Source organism: Podarcis bocagei (assembly GCF_964188305.1).
Source record: "Podarcis bocagei genome assembly, chromosome: 9".
Taxonomy (NCBI): Eukaryota; Metazoa; Chordata; class Lepidosauria; order Squamata; family Lacertidae; genus Podarcis; species Podarcis bocagei.
The window spans coordinates 81,179,858-81,204,331 of record NC_138134.1 but is presented as its reverse complement, the minus strand read 5'-3'; the positions used below and the strand labels follow the sequence as shown (position 1 = coordinate 81,204,331).

The 24,474-nt window shown below is 60.1% G+C and overlaps 2 protein-coding genes across 2 annotated transcripts; both read right to left on the bottom strand.

Annotated features, from left to right (window-relative positions):
- Positions 1-553: 553 nt before the first annotated feature.
- On the bottom strand, positions 554-6,783 carry LOC308594482 (uncharacterized protein; the record flags this gene model as incomplete). Its single annotated transcript, XM_081207541.1, has 11 exons — positions 554-985; positions 1,224-1,436; positions 2,653-2,733; positions 2,886-3,032; positions 3,138-3,244; positions 3,351-3,531; positions 3,783-4,017; positions 4,365-4,559; positions 4,699-4,829; positions 6,375-6,483; positions 6,722-6,783. 11 exons carry the CDS (start codon positions 6,781-6,783, stop codon positions 866-868), a joined length of 1,581 nt encoding a protein of 526 aa, XP_081063667.1. The 3' UTR covers positions 554-865.
- Positions 5,892-22,664, bottom strand: SEMA4F (ssemaphorin 4F). Its single transcript, XM_081209403.1, has 14 exons — positions 22,511-22,664; positions 12,389-12,540; positions 12,009-12,068; positions 11,708-11,806; positions 11,387-11,480; positions 10,921-11,040; positions 10,658-10,800; positions 10,236-10,411; positions 9,339-9,480; positions 9,030-9,252; positions 8,826-8,938; positions 8,216-8,373; positions 7,707-7,771; positions 5,892-7,437 (listed from the first exon to the last, which is right to left on the bottom strand). Exons 1-14 carry the CDS (start codon positions 22,647-22,649, stop codon positions 6,812-6,814), a joined length of 2,310 nt encoding a protein of 769 aa, XP_081065529.1. The 5' UTR covers positions 22,650-22,664; the 3' UTR covers positions 5,892-6,811.
- Between the last annotated feature and the right edge of the window lie 1,810 nt (positions 22,665-24,474).

Sequence of the window (24,474 nt, the reverse complement as noted above, 5' to 3'; positions counted from 1 at the left end):
AAGCTGAGAGGCAGTTTTGCCACTAACTAGATGCCGGCAGGCGCTTTTCGCCCATCACCCCACTGCCTGATGGAGCCGCCCCTGCCTGCACCGGCCCCCCAGATGCCTCTGACCTGAGAGGCAGCACCGTGTGGCTGTCTTCCCTGGGCTAGGGGGGCACACGGAGCCCCATCAGTGAGGAGGGCTGCTGGGCCACTGCAGAGCCAGGGACAGAAAGATGGCAGACTCAGGAGTTTTTTCATCCGCCACAAAACAAGGCCTTGTGAAGTCAGAAGTGCAGAGGCAGTAGCCGCTTCCAGATGCTGGTCAAAGCAGCTATCTCTACGACAAATGAACTGGTGGTGGTTTGAGCAGGGGGGGTTCAAGTCTTGCCAGGATTCTGCCGTACACACTTCACCACATGCGCTTCAGGGTCCTCAAAAAGCTCAGCCAACCTGCAGCTAGCCAACCCCTCCCTGCCGGCTGAGGCAAGCGCCCCACCCAGACTCCTGCTCCAGCCTTGCTGTGGGTCTCGTCCACTTGACCCACCCATGAAACAAATCCTGCCAGCCGCTTCTCTAGATGCAAGAAGCTTTTATTGCACAGATCCGAAGGAGGGAAGAGCCTCTGCTCCAGGCATCCCCTGGTCCAGGCGGAGCCCCCTCCTCAGGCAGAACAAACAAGGGAAACTGAGGCAGGGAGGGCAGGGAGCCTGGACAGGGCAAGGAGGGGAAAGGGGGTGGCACCCACCCACATCACCCCTGTGGCAAGAGGCAGCAGCTTGGCTCTGCCGCCCTGGCCGTGGCAGCGTGGGGCTGACGGCTTCCCTGCCCCTGAACTCCAGGGCTGGGCATCTACAGGGTGCTCTGCCTCTTCCTTCCAGGGCTCAGTGCAGCTCTGCCAAGTGAAGGTTGCCCCCTGCCCCAGCCACAGCCACAGCCTGGCTTCCGGGGGCAGAGGCCACCACGTGGACGGGCTTGTTGGGCAGCAGAATCTCCCCGACCACCTGCCAGGAAGAGGGAGAGAAGAAGAGGGGGGTCAGCAAGGACCCTGGCAGGAGGCAGGCAGGCCCCGTCCAGCAGGGGGTGCTCCAGCAGCCCAGGAGAGACGCGACCATTCAGGGCATGTACCTTGTGTGGGGAAGGATGCCGGTGGACTCCACCCCCCACCCCCCGTCTCTCAGCCCTGGGAGTGGGGCAACGTGACGCAGCAGGCACAGGAGCCTGAGCTGCTGGTCCTCTTACCTGGCCTGTGCCCGTGTGGATGGCGCTTGCCCCACCGGTCCCGCTGCCGCCAGCCAGCACCACGTCCCCCATGCAAAACTGGGCCGAGTAGAGGAACTCGCCCTGCGTGGGGCTGCAGGGGAAGGGCAGGGTTTGCCACAGGCGAGACAGGCGCAGGTCCCAGAGCTGGAGGGCATTGCGGGGCACCCACGAGCCCGTCAGGACCTGGTCTCCCTACGGGAGGAAGAGAGAAGGGCACAGGTCAACTCCACTGAGTCTCCCTCCCGGGCAGGCACACCCCCAAGGCATGCAGCCCAAGCCCTCTCTGGGGGGAAGAGAAGAGCCTGTCGGATCAGGCCAAAAGGGGCCCGGCAAGCCCAGCACCCCTTTCTCACCATGGCCAAGGGCACAGGCTGCCCCCCTGTCCCTGCCATCCCTCCTCCCTCTCGGTGGGACTAAGAGCAGAAGCAGTGCCTGGTCTGTCAGGCCAGTGAGCCCGCTAGTCCCTCTTCTGGCAGCGGCCAGCCCAATGCCCCACAGGGAAACCCACAAGCAGGAAACCCTCCTCCGCCAGAGAGAGCAACGTGAGGAGATCAGTCGCTGAGCAGCCCTTCTCGCAATTCTTAGGCTGCAGTTCTTAGATTGCACTCTTGAGGGTTCAATTTCTTGTTTTAAATGTGCAAAGCCATGTGCGTTGATGGTGCTATATAAATACATGTTAATAAAGTTAATCATGATGCCAGTCATTGGAAGGTCAGCCAGTCTCTGTGGAGAGGAGTGCTTGCACCCGGCTAAGACTCCGCCAGCCACAGCTTTTCCCCAACTGCAGTAGTTGCAGGGAACTCCCGCTTGGACTACTGCAATATGCTCCATGTGGGGCTACCCTTGAAGGTGTCTGGAAGCTGCACAGAGTGCAGAAGGGGGCCACCAGCTCAACGAATGGAGCCCTTGGTCACCAATCCTAAAAGCACCAAGAACTACCATTGCACTTGGCAGGAGGAGGTCTTGAGGGCGGGGGGGGGGCGGGGGGGGGTACCTGACTGGTGCCGACCCTCCATAAGTCCATCTCCAGAGCGGCTTCCTGCTTGTGAAATGCCCCCATCCTTGGTGAGGTGCGCCTGTTTTCCTCCTTATGGACATTTAGGCAGGATGTTAAGCATTCACCCAGACGCTTGATGCCTGAATGCCATCATTTCTGGCAACCTTGATATTATTTAGCAGTGAAAGTGTGTGATTGTTTAAACATATTTTAAAGTTTTTCTGTTGTAGTTTTTCTGTTCTGCTACCCGGGGCTTTTTTGAGAGAGAAACCTGGACAAAAAGTCCAATGAGTAAATAAATAAAAATCTAGACCATAAGAACCCCACTAGATAAAAGTGAGCCAGTGAGGCTCTTCTGAACCGCTGTGCCGCAGAGAGGGAAACCCAGCCCCCCTCCTTCCAGCTCCTCACCTTCACATCAATCCCGGGGCCACAGATGTGAGGCCCGTTGATCACACTCCTTGCACCTTTGGACACTCGCTTGTCCCACACCTGGCACAGGGAAGAGCAAAAGGGTGAACTGTGTATCCCCCTGTATGCAGGAGGCAGAGGCCAGGTCCCCACTGCCCCCCACAGGTGCAGAAAAGCAGCGAGAGAAGGTCAGGAACTGCACGTGCACACAGATTGCCTTCCCGAGGACTGACCTTGACAGAATTATCCCAGCCACCCGTCAGAAAGAGATGCAGCTCTGTGGGGTGGAAGCGCAAGGCAAAGATTCGCCGCGAGTGTCCGCTGAGGGGTGTGAACTCATCCCCGGCCATGAAATCTGGGGCATGCATGATGTGAAAGAGCTGCAGAGTGGGAGAGAAGTGTTAGAGGCAGGCGGACGAAGAGCATCCCACGGACCCAGAGGGTGCAGATCTCCAGATCTCAGGCCACCAGCACTGCAGGCTCACCTGGTTGGTGTGGCTGTCGTAGAGTCGGATATGGCGATCTTTGCCTGCTGTGGCATAGGAGCTTCCGTCCCGGCAGAAGTCCATGGCGTTGATCTCGTTCTCCGTCTCTGGGGAGCAGGAGGAGAGGGGAGGTCCAGGGCAGCAGCACGGGTCCCCCAGCCTAGGCCCAGCGCCTGAGGGCTGGACTCCCCACCCCACCCGACCCCACCATACCTGTCCAGGAAGCCAGAGGGTAGTGTGAGAGCAGGTCGTAGATGGAGATGGTGCCATCCGCCCCGGCAGCCAGCAACAGGCCTGGCTTCGCCCGGTGGAACTTCAGAGCAGTGACCGCTTGCCGTGTGCGGTGCCCCGGGAACAAGGAGGGGCCAGGCAAACCCCTGGAGGCATCCACCAGCTGGGGGAGGGAGAGGCGGGCAGGGTAGATGGGGCCCCATGCAGAGAGGGGGGCAGGAGTTTTGGCTGTCTCTCCACCCACTGGGCTAAAGCGGGGAGAGCCCAGGGCGGCTCTATTGCCCCCTTGGGGCACCCAGAGGTCCCCTCACCCTCAATCCGCCAGCAAGAGCCCCTCAGGCCAACCCCTTCCGCATCTTCCTTTGGCCGAGGTCTGCAGGACCCACTTGGGGGCTGCCCCCTGTCCCCGCTCACCTGCACAGAGCCGTTGCCAAAGCCGGCTGCCAGCTGCCCCCCACCCGGGGCAAAGCAGAGGCTGTAGATTCCATGCGCATCCTTGCCAAGGGGCACTTGCCGCAGGCAGGCCAGGCTGCTGGGGCAGCAGGAGTCCCCTTCGGCCGGCCACACCCCGTCCTTGCTCACCACCAAGTCCCGCGAGACCTGCAGCGCCTCCGCCAGGCGCCGGTGGGCCATGAGCCCCGGGAGATCCCTGGGGGGAGAGGGAGCGGAAGAGGGCGCTCGAGGTCAGAGGCAACACCCCCTACCCCACGGCCGCAGGGGCAAAGGGGCCTGGCGGGGGGAGCCATGGGGGGTCACGCGCTCCCCCAGCCCCTTCCAAGGGGTCCGGTCCGCTCCCCAGCCAGGCTCTTGCAGGATCAGACGGGGACGGAGAGCCGAGTCCCCCTTCCGCGCAGACAGACTGCCGCTGGGCGTGGAGGCTCCCTCTGCGGCTTGGCCCGTCCCGAGGCCGCGAGTTCCGCAGGCGAGCCGCTCCGTTGGGGAGGGGGAGAGCGAGGGAGGATGACGTCACGGGACCATCACCGCCTTTCGGCTCACCTGCCCGCCTCGAGCGCCTCCTTCAAGCGGTCGCCTTGGCAACGGACGCGCCACAGCCCACCGCCACGCCCCCAGGAGGCGTTCCATTTCCTCTCATTGGCTGGTGGCGAGGAGCAGCGCCGCCTCTTCGAAAGGCGGTTGGCTGGGAGTTTCTCGTCAAGAGAGAACGCGCCTTGGTCCCGGGACGCCGTCGCTCTTCGTTATTGGCGCCACAGAGAGGAGGAGGGAAAGCACCGGATCCCGAGATACGCCCCGGAAGAAGAAGCGGACACGCCGTGGCCCAGAGAGATAGAAACAGGAAGAGGAGACGCCTCCATCTGACTTCCGGGTTCACCTGCCTTGCTGTTTTCCTCGCTCCCAGAGAAAGGGAGGCGAGTCCCGGCTGCACCAGCGGGAAGAGAAGCGGGGCCGCGGCAAAAAGGCCGCGAAGGGCGAAGAGTCGGAAGCCAAGGCGGCGGCGCAGTCCTGGCGCAGGGGCAGCCGGAGGGTCGCTGTCACGTGACGAGGGGGCGGTGCCTAAGCTCGTCGCTGCGCCTCCTTCTGGCCGGGAGGCGGAAGGGGACCCCGGAGGGCATGTAGCCCAACCCCGGCAGGGTGGGGCTGGTCGGCGGCTTTTCCGCTTGCGTGCTCCGCCTCGTGGAAGCAGCAGAGGCAGCGAGCAGAGCTCAGCGCCTCCCGCGTGACTTGGGAGAAAAGCCCCCCCCCCCCTGTTCCGGGAGGGAGGATGCAAGCCCAGCTGGGAGGGGCTGTTCTTTGGGGCAAAGGGCTGCAGTCTTTCCCCGAACGACGCCCAGGCCGGAGTCGCACCCTTGGTACACAAAAGACACCATTCCACTTCGAAGCCGGAAGCTGGCTTGACTGTGGAACGGGCCGGGTCAGGAGAGTCATCGCTGCATACAAATCCAGGCACCTTCTGCAGAGGCGGCGCGGTCCTCTGGCAGGGCTTCTCCAGACTGGCCAACGTGACCCTTGGGGGTCTCCTTCCGACGGTCCCACTTTATGTGGAGCCTGTGCAGAGGAGGGCAACCGAGATGATCAAGGCTCTGGAAACTCAGCCTTACTAGGAGTGCTTGAAGGAGCTGGGTATGTTTAGGGGGTGGGACTAGACGATCCTTTGGATCCCTTCCAGTTATGCCAACCAGGTAGCTCTGGTGAATTTCAAACAATTGGGCACAAATGCACTTCAGAGCAGGTGAAGAAACAGGCCTTGCAGGCAGACACAAAGGCCTTCTGAAAGGCTGCAGAGCAGGCAGTTAAGGGGGTGCTGTGGCAGGGCCAGGCAGGAGGGTTCACAGCCTAGGCTCCCCGCTGCACCTTGGCTTGTGTGGGATTGTGGCCAGGCCAGCAGGGGGAGGGGTACTTCTAGCACAGGCCACCCCCACCCCCCCTGGCCAGGCCATCCCTTCTCCTGCTAGTTGGAACTAAAAACATAAGCAGGGCCTGCTGGGTCAGACCACTGCCCCCCCTGGAGCAGCAGCCTGTGGGAAACCAGCGGGCAGGATTTGAGCACAAGAGAGACTGGGCTCCTCAGCTTCATCCCTTTTAATAAGTCACAAAACCAAGCAATTAAAACAACCAAAATACAACAGTAGGAGAGCACAACACCCGTTTCACAGAAAGATGGTCCCTGGTACAGCTTCTTAGGAAGCAAAAACCCTGTGGGACATCAAAAGGGGGAGGGGAGGCAGAGATCCAGGATATGAGATCAAAGGGGGTACACATTTGGCCACATTCAAAAGGAGGGGCACAGTCTGTGTCCCTCCGAGACTGAGCAGGAGGGAGGTATTCCAAAAGGTCCTTTGCTCCCACACGGAGCATCCTTCACATTTATCAGTCCAAATCTGCTAGGAAGGGGGGGCAGTCTGCCTGCCTTCTTCTGTCCAAAGAGCAGCTGCAGGGATTGAAATGGAGGTGGGTGGTGAGGGGAACAGGTCACCCTCCAGTAAACATTCCAGGTGCTGCCGCTGCAGCTGGCAAGGGGGCTCCATGTGCCAAGGCACTGCCCCTCACTGGGCACTTTGGCACGTCCTTCACAGCAGGTCCCAGGGCCAGGCGCTCACAGCCCCCTCGGGCAACATGGCTGAGCCTGAGTGGCTCAGGCAGAGTGGCAGAAGGGCCTCTGCAGAGAGGGCAGCAGGCAGGCAAACCGAACTTTCCAGTACGCATCACACAGGCACAGTCAGAGGCTTCTCCAGGCCCTGGAAACCAGCCCTGCGGTCTCTCTCACAGCCCCCTGCTTCTCCCTGGCCACCAGAAAGCCAGGGGGACCCTCTGGTCTCCCAACGTAGGAAGGAGTTGCTCAGCCTGGCCTTCTGCCAAGAGCAGCAGCAGCCCAGCTGGCCCCCAAACAAACTTGCCCTGGCCCCAGAGAGATCTCAGCAGCCTGGCTGCAGTGGGGCAGCCACTTCCAGAGAGCCATCCGGCAAGAGTGAGCTAGACGCCCCCTTCTAGATGGAGGTTTCGTCACACTTGGCCAGGGGGACCCCTGCCAGGTAGATGCGGGCCTGCTCCGTGTCCAGCTCGTTGATGTAGAGGTGGGGGTAGCCGTTGAGGCTGCCATTCTTCTTGCTGTTGGCCAGCGGGTGGCGCTCATCCTCGGGGGAGCTGGGCGTCTGGGGCTCGTGGCTGCAGCTGGTGGTGGTCGACTGCATCAGGTCCAGCCCGTTCCGCTCGCGGCAGATCAGCTCCCGCTGGAGGCGCTCCCTCCGCCGCCGCTCGTGCACGAGGAGGCAGCCGCTGCTCACCAAGACACCCAGCACAAAGCAGAGCACCCCCACCAGGACGCTGTAGCTGCGCTCCTCTGAGCGAGGGGCACTGCTGGCCCCCCGCCCGCCAAGCACCAGGCTGTAGGCAGCCACCACCCCGCCCACCCCTCGCTCTGTGCAGCGGCAGGTGTACTCGCCCAGCGTGGCGGCGGCAGCCGTGAACTCCAGCCCATCCCTGCGCAGGACGTAGGCGGAGGTGTCTTGGGAAGGCCTCTGCCACTCACAGCTGGACCAGGCAGACTGGGGGGCGCAAGGCAGGACCACGCGGGCAGACAGGGGGGCCAGGATTTCGACCACCGGGGCAGCCTCTGTCGGGAAAAGGCAGGCAAGGGAGTCAGAGGGCAGCAGGAACTGGGGAGGGGGTGGAAGCACCAGGACAGCCCATGAGCAGAGGCTGAGGTGCCCATCCCCCCAAATCTTCATATTGTGGCAGCTGATGCCCAGGTGGCACCCCACCGAAACCTCCTTCCCCGCTTCACAATTCCCCCTCTAGCCCGCCACAGGTCATCTCTCCCGCCCCACAGCTGACTGTCAGAGGGAGCTCCCTGGGCACTCTGCAGGAGAAGGTCGGACGCACCTGCAAGGCCTTCCTCTGTGGGGCACAGCGCCAGCACCTTGGTTGCCGTCATATCCTGGACCAGGCTGAGGAGAGGGAAAGGGGGCAGTTGCTGAGCAAAGCAGCTGGGCAAAGAGGGAGCCTTCCGAGAGGCCCAGCACCCAACAGGCCTCCTGCTTTGAGAGAAGGCTCTGCTTGCTGCCAGTAATGTCCTTTTAAAATGTGGTTGGGGGGGGCTATTGGGTTGGTTTTATTTTTATTAGGTATTTTGTGGTTTTATATCTTGATTTTATTTTATGAATTGCCCTGAGGACCCCCCCCCCCCGATATAGGGCAGTATATAAGTTCAATAAATAATAGTAATAATGTCCGTGGTGACCTCCCCAACCCCAACACTGGCTGGCAGCAGAGTCTATCCCTCCAGGCTCCCCCAACTCCAAGCAGAGGTGCTCAGGAAGGCCTGCCGGCTGCACTGGGACCTGGCAGCTCTGCTTTCGCAGCTGGGCCCCCAAGCCCCCACCCTCACTCACCCAGCCTGCCCGTGGTGGTCCCTGCAGGCCCCCTGCTCCCTGCTCCAAGCACAGGCTGGGTCTCTGGCCAGGACACACTGCTGGCATGTCCTGTACGTGGCACAGGTGGAGGTGCTGATCTGGGTCACTTCGCTGTCGGAAGCCACAAAGAGCCAGTTCTGCAGAGGAAGCAAGAAGAGAGAGTTGCTCATTGGGGGGGGGGGTCCCCAAGGAGGGAGTCTGCAAAGATGCATGTGAGGGAAAGGTCCCTCAGGTGCGCAGCATCTCCCACATGGGGCCAGCTGTGGCCATTGGGGGGCCAATGTGGAGCAGCCACCACCGCCCAAGTGCTGCACTGGCCATTCTGCAGAGACAGAGAAGCAGAGTTGGGAGGATCAGGAACTGTTCCCTTTCCAAGAAGGATGGAGGGGCAGCTTCCCCCTGTCTGGCAGGGGCCACGAAGGGCTGGACCCTGAAGAGGAGCCAGGCTCCCCCCTTCCTCCAAAAGGAGGGCAAGGAAGGCCAAGTCCAGCCCTTTTGGATGGGGGCCCCAGGGCCAGAGAGAGAAGATCCCATTGGCCCTTGTCCCCCTTGAGCCTTCTGGGCCAGGCCAGACCCACAGGCCACTCACCTGGTGGAGCTGCAGGTTGCGGATGGGCTGAGGCTCAGCAAACAGCTCCAGGTCCTCTATCACCCAGGAGGTTTCTTGGCTGGTCCTGACCACCTTGTGCAGGTGTCCGTCCTCTGGGGGAGCAGAAGGGCAGTTCAGCCTGGCCCCCTCCGATACCTGCCTCCCCACTTGGCATGCCTACCTGCTGCCCAGCCACCTCCTTACCTGTTCCCAGGTACAGGACATCATACTCTTGCCCAGAGAGCGCCCTGACCCGGTGGGCAGCCAGCCGGCCGTACTGGGTGTTCAGCTGGACCAGCAGTGGAGAGCCCTGCTGCGGGTGGACAGGCTCGTCCATGAGAGGATGGTCACGGACAAAGGTCAGGACTCGGTCTGGGAGGGCCAGCGTGGACCCGATCCCCTCCAGCTTCAGGCTCTTGGTGACACACTGAGGGGAAGAGAGGATGGGGGGCTCAGGATCGGGGACCCAGGCCCCCCAGCACCCCATGCAGCACCCCCCTGGGCCTCACTCACTGCCCCCGGCCGTGGGTCAGGAACATCATCCTGCATGACACTTGTCCACTTGTCGCAGTCGCGCCGGAACTCCTTGAAGCGTCCAGCCATGGCCCTCTGGATATCCTGCAGGCTGTAGGCGCAAATGGCCCTCCCCTCCTTCCTGAAAGGCACCAGCAAGGCGGCCTCACTCAGGGGGGCGGGGGGAGTGGAGCCCTGCTCTGCCAGCTGAGACAGCACCCCCCAGCAAAGCAGCCTCCCCCTGCCAGGCCAGCCATTCTGCCACTGGGCTTCCCCTTTCACCTCCATCTCGGCCCCCAATGAAACTGGCTGGGAAGGAATCCAGGAAAGTCGAGAGCAAAGTCCTCCATTATGCAACCCAGAAAGGATTTGTGGAGACTGACCCCAACCACCAAGGAGGGATGGCTTGGAAAGGAACAAGGAAAGAAGCTGGTTGCCAGTTGTGTGTCACAGCAGGTGAGTGGAGCCCCCATTTCCAAGGGCAGTCTACCTCTGAAACCTCTTTGCTAAGCAACAGGCACAGGAAAGAGGCAGCTGGCCTTCAGGTCCAGCTTTGGGGCTTCCCCTCTGGTCTGATCCAGCAGCCAAGCCCTGCAAAGGCGCCCTGCCACTCCTTCCGCCTTCCAGAAACAGACCAAGCCAAATCCTGCTCCTCCCTCTTCAGTGCTGGCTGCCTCTGCCAAGGCTGGCTGGCACTGTGCCCAGGCGTGGCAGGCAGGACAAGGTGTCCCAGCAAGAGAAGCAAGAGCCCATGTTGATGTTGCCGCCTCACCCCCCACAGAGCACCCACATCGGGCAGAGAAAAGCCTGCCTGGTGGAGCAGCCCAGAGGGAGGCACCTTCCCTCCTACCCTGCCCGCCCCAAAGGTGGCCTTGCCATGGGTCTTGCCTCCCTCACCTGTGGGCTGCAAAGACCCCATAGAAAATGGTGGCATTCCAGTTGTCTGACGACAAAGTGACCACGTCCTTCAGGATGCCAAAGACGGTGCCGCTCTGAGGGTCTGAGCAGACCAGCTGCGTCTTGAGGAAGGTTGTCCACCTCTTCTGCAGCGTCTTCTGGCCTCCCAAGTCTCCCTGCAGACAAGTGGGCAGAGATGGAGGGGGCAATGCAGGCACAGCAAGGAGCCCCCACCCCAGCAGACATTTTGGGTTGGGGGACTGAGCCAAGGTGGTTGGGGCAAAGAGTGGAAGGCCGGCTGAAGCAGGAAGTGGGTCCCAGGCCCATAAGGAAGGAGGACATGGGGCTTTCAGGGAAGAGGGAGAACCAGCTGGGCACCAGGCCTCAGCCCCAGAGCCCCCACCCCCCATCAGGGCACTGACCTTGCAGACTCTGGCTACGCGCGCAACCTTGACTTTCTCGTAGAAGTCGTACTCGCGCGCTGTCTCCGTGAAGAAGAAGTAGATCTTGTCATCTTCGCCGTTCTCACTCTCCCGCACAAAAGCCGAGGCCACAAATTCGGGATCTGGGCAATGGAAGAAACAAGCAAAGCTCCATGCAAGGACTTCTCCAGCCCCCCCGCCAGGCCCTGATCCCAAGACACCACCCTGCCCAACCACAGCAGCCGCTGCCCTCGCCAGCTCACCATTCAGCCAGGCCACGGAGTTTTCTGTTCGGATGAACTCTGTAGGGTTCCCTGTGGCTCTGGAGATGATGGGCTCCGTGGCCAAGAAGTTGTTGACTGTGGCTGCATACAGGACGCCATCTAGGGGGCAAAGAGGCATAGCAGGAAAGGGCAGGACATGGGGGGCGGGAAGGGCCACCTCAAGGCTTCATAGATGGGGGTGCAAGTGGCCGCACCCCAGCAGAGCGGCCAGGCTGACAATGAAAGGGGAGGAGCCAAGAGGGGCAAAGGCCAGGGCAGCTACATCCATGGCAAGGAGGAGCCAGAAGGGCAACAGGGCGAGGGCAGGGAAGGATCCGGCCCCCACCCCACAACAGAAGCAGGAACAAGGGGCTTGGCTCTCCCTGAGGTGGCCCCTGGCTTGTGGGTGCTGCACTGTTCTGCCAGACCCTCCCAAGCCCCCCTTGATGCGCCCCTCCCCCCATACCTGCCATGATGGCTGCAGACGGCTGCAGGGGCTCAAAGGGGCACCTCCCGCGCCCGCTCTCCTGCCGCTCCACAGTGCGGAAGTCGCTCACTTTCTGCAAGAGAGGAAGGACCCCCCAGCCATGTCTGCACGTGAACGGCATGGAAGGGGGGGTGGGGCCCCTCCAGCAGGTGCCAAGGGGTTTTGCGGAGTTGCCCCTCCCCAAGGCTGAAAGACATCTGTCCCAGTCAGGGTGGAAGCAATACAGACCCCCCCCCCAAGTTGAAGGGTAGCGCTTGCGACACACACACACACACACGGCTGAGCCAGGCAGCCACTCACAATGTAGCCACATTGGGGGCTGAAGGAGAAGGTCCCACAGGCAAAGAGGTGCGTCCGGTTGGCAAACTCCAGGATGCGAATGAAGTTGTGGCATTCGGCCTGGGAGGCGAGAAGGAGGCAGCCGTCAGCCGGGTGCAAGGGAGAGGCCAGGAACCCCCCACCCTCCTGGCCTTGAGGGGAGCCTTTTGCTCTGTGGGGCTCCAGGATATGGGCAGCTCCACAGCAACACTGAGAGCCCTCGGAAGATGAGGAGGAAGAGGCCAAGGGTCCGTCCCCCCCACAAGCCCCCAGCAGCACTTACCTCTTTTTTCCCTTTCAAGGTGCAAGAGATCTGGAGATTCTCAGGCACATTCCAGGCTATCTGGAAGACAGTGAAGAAAAGCCGCAAGGCTTGCCAGTGGCCCTCTTCCTCTCCCCCACCAGGGGACCCTTCCTGCCCCATGCAGCGGGGCTTGTGATCCCCACCCAAGCAAGGGGGAGGCAGGCAGGGCGGGCCACCATCTGATGCTCCTGGCCCAGCAGAGAGGCACCTTGGCCAGGATGGCAGAAACCCCTCCAAACCCCCCCGCCTCCCCCCCCCCATTGCTCCCTGCCCAAGCGACAGAGGTAAAAGGAGGGCAGGGGCCACAGGACTCAGGCTGCCCAACCATCCCATGGGGACTCGGCTGCCACCCAGCTCACCTTCTTGGCCCCCTGACTGATGTTGCCCACAGGCAGGGCGAGGAGGGTGTCCTTGGCTCCCACGTAGAGCGTGTGGGATCGGGCATCCACCCGGAAGGTGCTGTAGTTGGAAATGGCCTCGTGAGAGAATCGCTGCACCAGACCCTCCACCTCTGCAAAGAGAGCACCCGCGGGTGACTGGCCGGCACACAGCACCCAAGGCGTATGCCAGGCATGGGGGCAGCAATTCAAAGGTGGGGAGCAGCCAAAGACATGCAAGCCCCCAGCCAGTGCCAGGAGGGGCCAGCTCTGCCCCCCTCCCCACAGTGCACTGAAAGACGCAGCATAGGAGAAGGGGTCGGGGGGGGTAGGAGTGCCTCCTTTAGCCCTGGGGAGGCATCGCCCCAGAGCCTCCATCCCCCCAGGGCTTGTGTGCAGCCCTGGGCAGAGAGGGGACTGGGCACGTCCAGACAGGAAGGCCACCCTCCCTCCCGTGTTACTGGGGGGTAGGAGTGCCTCCTTTAGCCCTGGGGAGGCATCGCCCCAGAGCCTCCATCCCCCCAGGGCTTATGTGCAGCCCTGGGCAGAGAGGGGACTGGGCACGTCCAGACAGGAAGGCCACCCTCCCTCCCATGTTACTGGGTTATTGTTCTTATTTTGACTTTATATATTGTGATATTTTCTGTGAACTGCCCAGAGACATCCAGCTATAGGGAGGTATAAAAATTCAGTAAAAATAAAATAAAATAAATGGTGGCAGCAAGCATCACCTCCAGCCTTCGCCCTCCAAGGAGTAGGGCCACAGCCTGTGCCAGCTGCACCCACCCAATGCCAGCCATGCCTGGGTGCCACCTGCCCTATGTTCAGAGCTGCCCGGGCACAGAGGCAGTCGCCACGCTCAGCGCCCAGTCCTGGACCACTTGCAGCCTCTTAGGCCAAGGGAGGACCCAGCAGATGACAGTCCTGTGGCCACGCTGCTCTCACCCCGAGAAGGGCTGCAGGCTCCCCTCATCTCCTGCTGTGGGGCCTGGCTCTCAGCGATTGGCTGGATGTGGGGCACCACAAGTTCCTGCTTGGCAGCAAGACTCTCCCCCACTGTGGGGTGGGGGTCCCTGAGGTGGGGAGCGAGAGAGGGGCCTCATGGGGAAGGGAAGGGCTTTTGCTGCAGAATCAGCCACTTTCAACAGGATGTGCTTTAATTGCTGCTTTCCTTTCCTTTTTCGCATAGCAGCTGGTGGGGTCCCTATTTTGCTATAAAAGGCAAAGAGAAAGGCCCAACAAAGAGAAGGCTGTTGGGGGGCAGTTATCAGGACATTTCTCAGCCCCCCTCAAGGAGCAGGAAGAAAAGGGGCAGCGCTGCCAGCAGGAAGCTTCCAAGAAAGATTAGGCTGACCTTTGGCAGCCACCGACTTCTCAGCAAACATCCCAGGAGGCTCTTGGCAGGGGAAGGGCGTTGCAGGAAGGGCCAACAGAAAAGGGCAGCAGCACAGAGACTGCCTGCCAGTCGCCTTCAGGGACCGCGACCCAGGTGGGCAGAGGAGACCTGCACCTCCCAACCCTCAGCTTCACCGGATGCCCAGAACTCCCAGGGTTAAGAGAAAGAGAGGAAAACACTCTTCTGCCCACGTTCTCCTGGCCAGGCCTGGCTCTGTGCACCTCTTCCATGCCCCACTTCCCTTGCCTTTTCCCTAAACAAAAAAGTCCTTTCCTCACAGGAGAGTCAACCCCCACCCCGCCCCACAGCTCTGCAATCTTTCTGAGGGGAGGGCAACCAGACCTTCCTTCAATTTCCTTGCACCCCAAAGGCCACTGCTCCCCTCCCTTCCCGTTTGTGTGCATGCAGAAGTGATGCAGACAAGACCTGTCCCTCCCCATCCGACAAGTTCCAGTGCTGCTGCAGCCAGTGAACTGGTGGGAATGGGGTGGCCTGCCCCCCACCCACCCCAGGCACTCCTTTCATGGGCCCACTCCAGAGGATCTAAGGTAAAGGACCCCTGGATGGTTAAGAACTAAGCCGCTTCTGGCACAACGGGACCCGTGACAGAAACCAGAGTGCACAGAAACACCATTTACCTTCCTGCTGCAGCTATACCGATTTATCTACCTGCACTGGTATGCTTTCAAACTGCTTCCTTGTCAGCGCACGGAGGCTCAAGGCTGAGGGCGGGTGGGGCAGCCTGTGAGGGGGCTGGCGCCTCAGGGCCTGGCCTGGCAGGCCTTGTCTGAGCACAAGCACGCAGAGAGCCACAAACAATCACGTCTTTTGAGAGCAGAAATCTGAAGGAGCAGCCAGAGGCCAGAGGCTTCTGCACTAACCGCCTTGCTGAGAGTGGGGGAAGAGAGGCAGGGGCAGCTGCCACCATCGTCCCCGGCCAGGCCAGATGCTCCGCGGTGACAGCAGGCCGTGGCCAGAGTGGCATGCAAGGTGGCCAGGCACAGCCCAGTCCCCCATGGCTGGGTTGGCAGGGAGCGGTGGTGGCTCTGTAGCCAGGCTGGGCCCACATTATTCTGGCTCAGGGCTCAATGCCCCAGTCCAGGGCCCAGATAATCCCACGTGGCCATCCAAGGCAGGAAACCATCTTTCCACACCTTGTTTTGAGCCCACCCCCACAGCACAAGCCATGGGCCTCCCTGCCCCACGGAAGGAGGGCCCCTCTCCCAACCTGCCCCCACCTCCATCCGGGCTCTGCACGCCACGTCTGCCACCAGAATCTACCATGTGAGTTAAATAGCCTTTCTTCAGAAGCCATCGAAGTTGCCGAGAACTACAACAGCCCCCCCCCTCATCTAGTCCAGCATCCTGTTCTCCTGGAGGCCTCTGGAAAACCACAAGCAGGATGTGAAAACGAGAGACTTCTCTCCTCCCGTGGTCTCCAGAAACTGGCCGTGAGAGACATTACTGCCTCTGCCTCCTTCCTCTTATCTATCCGAATCTTCCAACATTCAGTTTCATTGGATTGTCACCAGGGCTAGGAGCCTCCAAGAGCCCTCTCCTCCGCCATGAATTTGTCTAATCCTCTTTTAAAGCCATTCAAGCTGGTAGCCATCACTGCCTCCAGCCGCCCTTTACAAAAGGCCTGAGATGGTGAAGTCCAGCCATTGCTGGAGTTTGAAGTCAACAGAAACAGATGGAGAAAACTAACAAAAGGAATTTCAACAGAGATTAAATGTAAAATTCTGCACTTAAGCAGGGAAGAATAAGCTGATGGACAAAAACAGGCTGGGTGTCATCTGGCTGATAGAATCAGAGAATTGGGAGGAACCTTAAAGGTCATCCAGTCATATAGAAACAAACTCAGGGTTTCGGAGGAGACCACAAGTTACAGAATGAGTCAGCTGCAGGATCCGGCAGCCCAAAGGCCTGACGCAGACCTGTCCTAATGGACCCACTCGCTTTTGCTTAGCCTTGCCATCTCACCTAAAGGGCCGTGTCTAGGGCTGGACAAATGGGAAAGTGTCCAGAGGACAGCCGCAAGGATGGGGGGCTGAAGACAAAATCCTGTCAGTGGGAAGCTATGAGAGATGCTCCACCCAAAGAAGGGGCGACACAACAGCCACATGCGGGCATTGGAAGCGCTGCCACTTTGCAGGGTGATGGAGCAGATCTGCTTTCTGCTGCTGAGGGTTCAAATGACAAGGGAGAGAGTTTGGATTGAGACCCAACACTAGGAAGGGTGAGCCACTTGCAAAGGAGCAGATTCTGCCTGGGAGCCACGAAGGGTGGAGGATTTAGAGCAGAGACTGGAGAGCCACCGGTGTGGGATGTGGACTCTCCCCCATCCCACATCTGGAGGTTTTCAACCAGTGAGGGGGGGACATCTGCAAGGACTGCTGTAGCTGCAAGGATCCTGCTCTGCTCTCTGCGCACATCTGTCATCACGGCCCTTAAAGTGGCAGCAACACAAGCGGGGCAAATGGAGGCAGTGGCCTTTGCCTGAGTCAGACCCCATTGTCCATCAAGCTCAGCACTGCCCACACTGACTGGCAGCAGTTGGGGCTTGAACCTGGAAGCTTCCACACAGAAAGCAGGTTCTGAGACAAGGCCCTCTGCAGGGGGGGTCTGCCTTGCAGCAAAGGGCCCCCCTCCCCACTGCAACCATATCATGGGGGGGCTTCTGCTACTGATCCCCAGGTGGAGCCAGTGAGAGATCAGGGCCCAGGCAAGGCAGGCAGGTGAATGAAGAAGTGGAAAGAAGAATCAGTAGATATTGGGGGGGTTCACGATGAGGGAAGGAGGGTCCCTCAAAAGGTGTTCTGCTCTGCTTGGGGGCCACCACCCCCCACAACAGAAGCAGAACCAAGGGGCCTGGCACCCCAAGCCAGTCTCAGAAGCACCTGAGGAGAGCTCCAGAGCTGGAAGGACCCAGAGCATGTGGGGCTCCCCTCTCCTTGGGTCCCCCCCATCCTGCCCCTTTCCCACAACACCCACAACTGCTTCTCAAAGCTCTTCAGCTCCAGGAAGGGCCATCTGAACAGCATGGGGGGGGGCTGAAGACTCACTGGAGACAAAGGGAGTTGCCCCCGCCCAGGAAGGAATCAGTGTCAAGTCTGCCATGTCAGTAGCCTTCAAGTAACCACTGAGCCCCCCCCCCCCAGCAAGAGCCTGTGTGGGAAGCACCAGAGTGTGGGAACTTGATCTCTGTGGGTGATGGCAGTTCCCGGCAGCAGATAAGGCGGCCGCTGGCTTTGCTCGGAGAAATCCCTGCCGCTAATTAAAGAGGAACCTCCGTGGCTGCAAGCTGTCAGATGCCGCACAACGGGCAAAGCAGGGCTGGGGGCTCTGGCGGTCCCAGAGCGGCAGCCCCACAGCCCCAGGGGGGCCGTTTCACAGCAAAGGGCCCTTCCCCACTCCAGGGCTGCCCTGCTGATGCCAGAGGGAGAGATCTTGCGTCTGCTCGACACAGGCAGGCCAATGGAGGGCATGCAGCCCCAGAGAGGAAACAGGCCCCATTCCACTTTGCAGAGTAGGCCAGGCAGCTGGAGGGAGTGGGGCCGAGGGAAGCAGCTCCCCTGCAAGAAGTGCCAGCCCCCCCCACCCCTCAAGACCACCCTCTGACCAAGGGGAACGGGGCCCAGGGGCTCATACATGCCACCCCCCTGTGCCAGGCACTCCCCAGTGCCAAGAGGGACTCCCCACCCACAGCCCCACCCATCTGCCGGTGGCTTGTTCCCAACACCTGGGCGGCCCCGTGAAGATGCCAGAGAACCAGCCTCCCCCTGGGGCCTCTTGCCGGCTGGGCTCCTCCCTTCTCAGGGATTGGCAGCCGCCACTTAAACTAGCCCCGGGCCACAGTCAGATGCACAGGCCACATCATTCCGCCTAGGCAAGAACCTCCCTGCCCGCCTGGCCAAGGAGCATCACCCGCCTGGCCACTGCAAAGGAAGGCGGAGGATCTGCCCCCGTCTGAGCCTGGGGAGCTACACAGGAGGGCACACCCCAAAGCCATGGGAAAGGAGCACCCAGAGACCCTGTAGCCCAGAACAAGACCATCGGCGGCTGCCAGGAGGGTCGGTTGAGACATCTGCCTGGGCCCTGCAGGGACCCCAATGGCTAAGACTTGGCTTAAGGCAGCATTCCTACACTGAAAGGTTTTGCCTCCCTGCTAAAATCTATTGATGTACAGAATTCAGTCCGTTTTGGCTCCTTATTCTGCAGTTATTTGTGGTTCCCTGTGCAGCACTGTTCAGTGGCTTGCCTAAACCCACAGCCCTGGAAACCTGGCACAGGCCCCCAGCCATCACAAGACACGCTGCCAGGCAGTGACCAGGAGACTCCTGCCCAGACAATGGGTCCCCTGCTTGCAGAGGCTCCTGCTGCCCCACGTCTCCTCAGCACCCCAGAGGGGGAACCCTGGAGGTGGTCAGATCAGGCGGGGTAAGGGAGCCATCCTGCCCCAGCCCAGGCCCCCTTCGGAGCAGCCCCAGGGGAGAGCCCAGCTGGGCACCCCAGAGATCCCGGCCTCCGCCCTCTTGCAACAGAATCCCGGCACTCAGCCCTGCCCTTTCCCGGCAAGCTACTGAGCGCCCAGCTGGATGTGGCCCCGCATTCCACGGGGGCTGAGCTGCAGGGCGGCCCCTGCACAGCCCCCAGACAAACACCCCAGTGTGCTCCAGGGGCAGGAGGCCAAGGCTAAGGGCCTCAGGCACAACACAGAGACAAGGCAGGCCGTGTGTGACCAGAGGCCGGGGGGGGGGCAGGCCAGGCTCCCCAGTCGGGTGGGAAGCGTCCGAGTCCTTCCCTGAAGAGGAGCAAGGCCTCACCCCTGCCAGGCATGCAGCCTATCCCCACTGCCCACAAAGCCCGGCCAGGCTTGTTCCCTTTCGGAGGACCCTGGGCACCTCGGCTCAGCTCTCCCACCAGACCTGGCTTCGGGAGGAGGGCAGCCCTGATCCAGGCAAGCCCTTGCCAAGGGAGCAGGCCCTCAGGCTGCAGATGTGAGGATGCCAGTCTACATGCAGGGAGTCAAGCATAGGGCCTGCACAGTGGGGGGCCCTAAGGACATTTAGTCCTGGGGACCCAAACGCCCAGGGTGATCTTGAGGTGGAGAATGAACTGAGAGAGGCCTCCCAAGGAGGACGTGCTGCAGCCATGGGCAATTTCAATTAGACCAGCACTGTCTGCAAGAATAGCTGGCCAAGGAACCAACCAGAGACAGGGCAATCTTGGGCTTAATCCAAAGTGGTTCCCAGAACTTGGTGTGAAATGTTTGGTGTTGTTGAATGGACTGAGAACAGTGACCCAAGTGCTCTCCCATTCAAGATAAGCGTCAACAACAGTCAGTTTGACTTCAAATGAGGGGGCTGTTAAAAAGGCTGTGTAAAAAGGGCCAGATCGCTCTGGAATGCCTGGGGGTGTTTCAAAGCCACAATAATGAAAGCTAATATCTCCATTTATCCGCAGATCAAGGAAGGCCAAGAGGATGCCAGCATGGTGAATGAGCAGAGTCAGAGCAGCTTCCCTGAGAAATGAGGCAAAATAGGAACACACACTTTGGCCCAAACCTCTGGCCCACCCGAGAGTTCTCAAAGAGCAAAAATGTGAAATGGCGGATCAGCAAACAAAAAAATGTCCCTTGTCCCTCAGATCAGCTGCCATATCTGAGGACTGGAACATGACCAACACAGACCAGTTTTTTAAAAGAGATCCAGGAGGATCCTGGAAATTACAAACCGCTTAGCTTAAGTGGTGGAACACATTGTCAGAGACACAATGACCAAGCAGATAGCAGAGCAGGCAGGACTGAAGCAGGGCAGGGCAGATTCTGCAGGGGAAGCTCCTGCCTCCCAGGCTGTTCTTGGGGTTCTCTGAAGAGTATCCGCAAGCCATGGAATGAACGGCTCCAACAGACACCACACTTCAGGTGTCAGCTACCTGCCAAAGACTCCAGAGGAATAAGAGGAGAGGGAGCAGGAAGCAGAGCGTGGGAATAAATTCTCCAAAAGGAGGGATGTAGAAAGTGGAGTCCCCCAAAGGACCATATTGGGACCAGCGCTTTTGAACATATTCATTGGGGACTCCAGGCAGGGGGTCGGGTGTGGGGCAAGTAAAGGGAAGAACTGGGAGCCTTAAAATGTGCTCCCTGTTGTTCGGGGAGGGGGGCTTGCATTAGGCACTGCCATGGGAATGGGTCCTCCCTGGAGTCCCCAACTGGAGCTCTCCAGTATAGCAGGGCTTGAAGCTAGGCTGGGAAGTCTCCCTCTGCTGTGGGAGGAAGCTGGGAATCGCCCTCAAGTCCTGCACGGGAACTTCCACCCACCGGCTGGCTAGCCAAGCCCCCAGTGGTCTGATTCAGCAGCAGTCAGGTTCCCCTGATGGTCTTATAAACCAAGCCAGAAGCAAGGGGGGGCATTGGCCCATTGCACCTGCCTTGCCCTCTGGCAGAACAAGGGAGAGCGATTCTCCTCCGCTCTGTTTGTTCCCTGAGATACCAGGAGGTTAATGCACAGAGAGAAAAACAAGAATTGATCACATCAGCTGTGTTTGCTGCTTCATCTTATGTGAGCTGAAAATAAGTAACAGTCTTGAGCAGTGGTATAAAGCTTTAGAGTGTGCTAAGCACTTCCTGCACATCATCACACTTAGCCATCACTGGGGTAAAGAGGGAAAGTCATGATGATGCCTGAGGCTACTTAGTCACTTCAGGCCAGAAGTGAGATTTGAACAAGAGACTTCCTTCTCCTAGGCCCCCTTCACTGCACTCAAGTAGGGAGGAATGCAAAGTTTCTAGATGCGCCCCCTGCCCGGGCTCATGTCTGGAATGCAGTGAGTAGGACTGAGGGCCTCCAGGAGCATAACTAAAAGTGCAGGGCAACTCAAGCCTGCAACAACGTCCTCAAGGAGGAAGCCAGAGCAGTTGCTGGGAAGGAACCAATTAGAGGACATAGCAGGACTTGCAAGGCACAGAGGGAACCAAGCGTTCTTCATGGCAGCCCTGGGCAAACGCAGCCAAAACAACCAACGGCAGAATAAGGCCAAAGAGATGCCACACTTGCAGAACTCTTTGCTGCAGGATTTTATATGTTGCTGTGCATTTACATCCTGCCCTTCACCAGGCAGTCCAAGGGTGGATGACTGACAACACATGACAAGAAGCAAACTATGCAACACAGAAATGTTACAAGACCATAAACGAACTGAATCAAGAGGAGTCAGAAACAGCAACAACACTATGAGGAGAGGAGGGATATTCTGATCTCATCCTCCACCCCAAAAGGCTCATTGTTGCCTAACATGACATGAATACAGTGATAAGGGCAGGTGCTGCTGGGTGCCAGGTAGGGAATCCCACCATCTCAGGGGCCACCAGGAAGAAGAGCCCCCCCCCTCTCTCTCTCTCTCTCTCACACACACACACACACACCGTAGAGCTGCCAGCAAGGCAACATCTAGGTGGGTCTGGACAGGTGTCACTGCTTTAGGTGTTTGGGGCCAAGTCAGTGAGGGCTCTGCATGCCAACAGAAGCCACAGAAGATTTGAAAATAGACACACACTTGTTACATTTGGAAAATCTTAATAAAAACATATTTAAAAAGCAAACAGAAGCCACAGAAGCACTTTGACTCAGGCCCTCAAGCACAGCACCAACCAGTCCTGGCACAATATGTGTCTTCTGCATAGTCTTCAAGGGCAGCCCCACAAAGAGCACATTTCAGCTGCCGTCTATTGAAGGGACCAGGTTGCGGGTGGCTGCAAGTGGCTGGCGCAAGAGCATCTCCCTTCCATAGCTGGTCCTGCACAGTATAGGATCAAGCCTGTCAATGCCTATTCCAGGAAGCAGGACCTGGGAGCAGCCCCTCCCTGCTGGGGATTCCCAGAGGCCTTTGGGGCCTGAGGCTGCCAGTTGCTGGCCATCCCCAGACAGAACATGGCTGTCATGGCAGGAGCCACCCATAGTCTCATCCCCCATTAATTTGTCTTAATTCTCTTTTAAAGCCCCCCAAGGTGAGGATCATCACTACAGCTTGTGCCAGTGAAGTCGAGTTTGACCACATGCTGCTTGCTTGTAATTTGCTGTTTTCAATCCTACATTCTGACTTGTCAAAGTGCTGGGTAACTGGAACCCCCTCCTTAAAATTCTGCAACCATTCTTGCCATTAAATCCACCCTCTTGTCACCCTTTTCTGCTCGATTCATTTGCCTCTCTCCCGCTGCTTGTTGCGCATTGCTGTTCCAGCAAAGGCTGGACGCCCAACCCGCCCCGTCCCACTCCTTCTATTCGGGGGTCTGAGAGGCCATGGGGTCGGGGCTTGGCCCCGGGAGGCGCTTCCGACGCGACGAGGCCAACAGGACCTCGCAGGCTTGGCTGGCGGCCCGCGAGGGACCCTTGCCCCTGGGCTGGCCATGCTGGCTGCCGAGCGGGCGCCACCTGCCCCGGGACCCGCTGCAGCAAGTGCCGTGGCCGGGGGACCGGGCAGCCCCGGCCTCGCCCTTCCGCGCCCGCGCAGCAGGGGACGGAGACAATAGCCCAGGCGCGGGCATCCCCCTCCCCTCCCGGCGCGGCTGCGGCAAAGGCGCCCGGGCATCGCCGTGCCAGGCGGGCGGGGCGCCCCGAGACGCCGCTTCCCCCGGGAGCGCGCGCCGCGCCTGGGCGTGCCGGGCGGGCGGCGAGGGGGGGCGCGGGCGGCCATCCCGGGGGTCTTACCCGGGAAGAGGCGCGCGATGCGGGGCCGCGCGGCGGGCGGCGCCCCCGAGGACCCCGGCGGCGGCAGGAGCAGCAGGAGGTGGCACGCGAGGAGCAGGCGGCGGAGGGGCGCGGGCGGAGGGCGCCGCGCCAGCCCCATCGCGGGCACAGCCAGGCCCACCCGGCCGTCGGGGCGCGCGCGCGCTCTCTCGCTCGCTCCCGGTTCGGACGGCGGCGGCGGCGGCGGCGTGTCGTCGTCCTTCTTCCTCGCTGCTCGCTGCTCGCTGGGCTGCCGCGTGGCCCCGCCCACTCCCAGGTGGGGCGCTGACGTCACTCGGCCCGCACTCCCGGCCCCGCCCGCCGCGCAGGTAGCGTCGCCGGCCGGAGGATCAGGTGCGGCCGGGCGGGGGGCGGGGCTTGGCGGGGCTGGCTCCGCCCAGGCAGAAGCGCGGCGCCCGAGGCCAGGGCGGGCGGAGGAGGCTCCTGCGGCAGGAGGTTCCACAGGCACCTTGGCCCCCGAGGCGGGGGAAGCCCGGCCTCAGGTGGCAAAGCGCCTGCCCTTCCGGCCCCACGCGCCCCCTCTCCGTGGGGCAGGCGAGCAGCAACGCCTTAAGGAAGGAGCTCCAGGGGGGGGGGGAGATGGGCCCGCCAGGCCAGCCCGGAGTCGGGGGGGGGCGGGCCAGATCCTGCCCGTGCCAAGGCGAGGCTGCTCAGCACAGAGGCTGCTCTTGCTCCTGGTTGCAAGATGCTTCTGGATCCGAAGTGGGCGAGAGTGATGGTGGCGCATCTCCAGCTGGCGGGGGGGGGGGGGGTCTGAAGCGGCTCCCGTGGTCTCCGGACGGGGAATGTAGGTCAGGTTGGTGAAAGGCCTCCGGATTAGAGGCTGCAGCTGCTGCTTCCTTGGAGGGCTGGAAGGGGGGGGGGGAGAACTTCATTTGAGGGCTCCTTGCATGGCAGGAATAAGCTGCTCCCTGCCAAACCTCAGCCCCTCTCCCTGCTGCCTCAGTTCCTCATTCTACCTGAAGGAAGTTGGCCTGAGGCAAGGAGAGCAGAAGGGGGAATTCGCTGAGCGGGGGGGGGGGGCTGGCCCACTTCTGCCCCTGCTTCGCTTTCAGGCCCTGGTTCCCCTCTGGTTGGCTGCCCCACAAGATCCTGTGGCAACCCCGCAAGCCCAATCAGCCAGGTGCTTCCTTTACAGGTGTCCGCCCAGTCCAGCTGCTCTGCCTTGGCAGACGGGAGGAAGGGAAGTGTCACTTGGGGGCATTTCCAGGCAGAAGCCGAGTGGGTCAGCCTGTGGGTTCAGGGAGAGGACAGAGCCAGGATGAGACAGGCAGGATGTTTGACACCTGGGGTGGACAGGTGTAGAACCCACCTTATATCTGTGGTGGTTTTAAACTGCTTTTAACATGGCGTTTTAATTGTCGTAAACTGCCCTGGGACCTTAGGGTGAAGGGCAGGTAACTAATCATACCTATTGCTGTATACCACCCCAATCTCAACAGTGCCAGATCCCAGTGGTTCCTTTTGGAAGCCCCAATGATGGAGGGGTTCATTGCATCGACACTCCGAGGGGGTTTTGCTTCTCCCATGGGCGCAGCCTTGGATCCAGACAGACACCAGACATTGTTCTCTGCTGCTTTGCATCTCAGTCACACAACTCCTAATTCTAACCTCTCTAAGCTCTGGCTTTATCTGTTTAGGGAAAGGCACCACTCATTTGCCGTCTCACACCAAGTCTTTTTGATCCTTTGTGTCTTAATGGCCCTTCAAGCAGGCTATTTCCTGGACATGGGAAGCTTAGCCTAGCTTAATTAGCTCTTAAAATTTGCTGATTCCAGGGGATTAGAAATGTCTAGCACCCAACAAATACAAATGCATTTGTTGGATCCAGGAAGGGATAAAATTAAAAAATACAGATCAGTTAGATTTGGAACGTCATGACAATAGATTTGGCTAGTATCCATACTTCTGGTACGAAAAGGCAA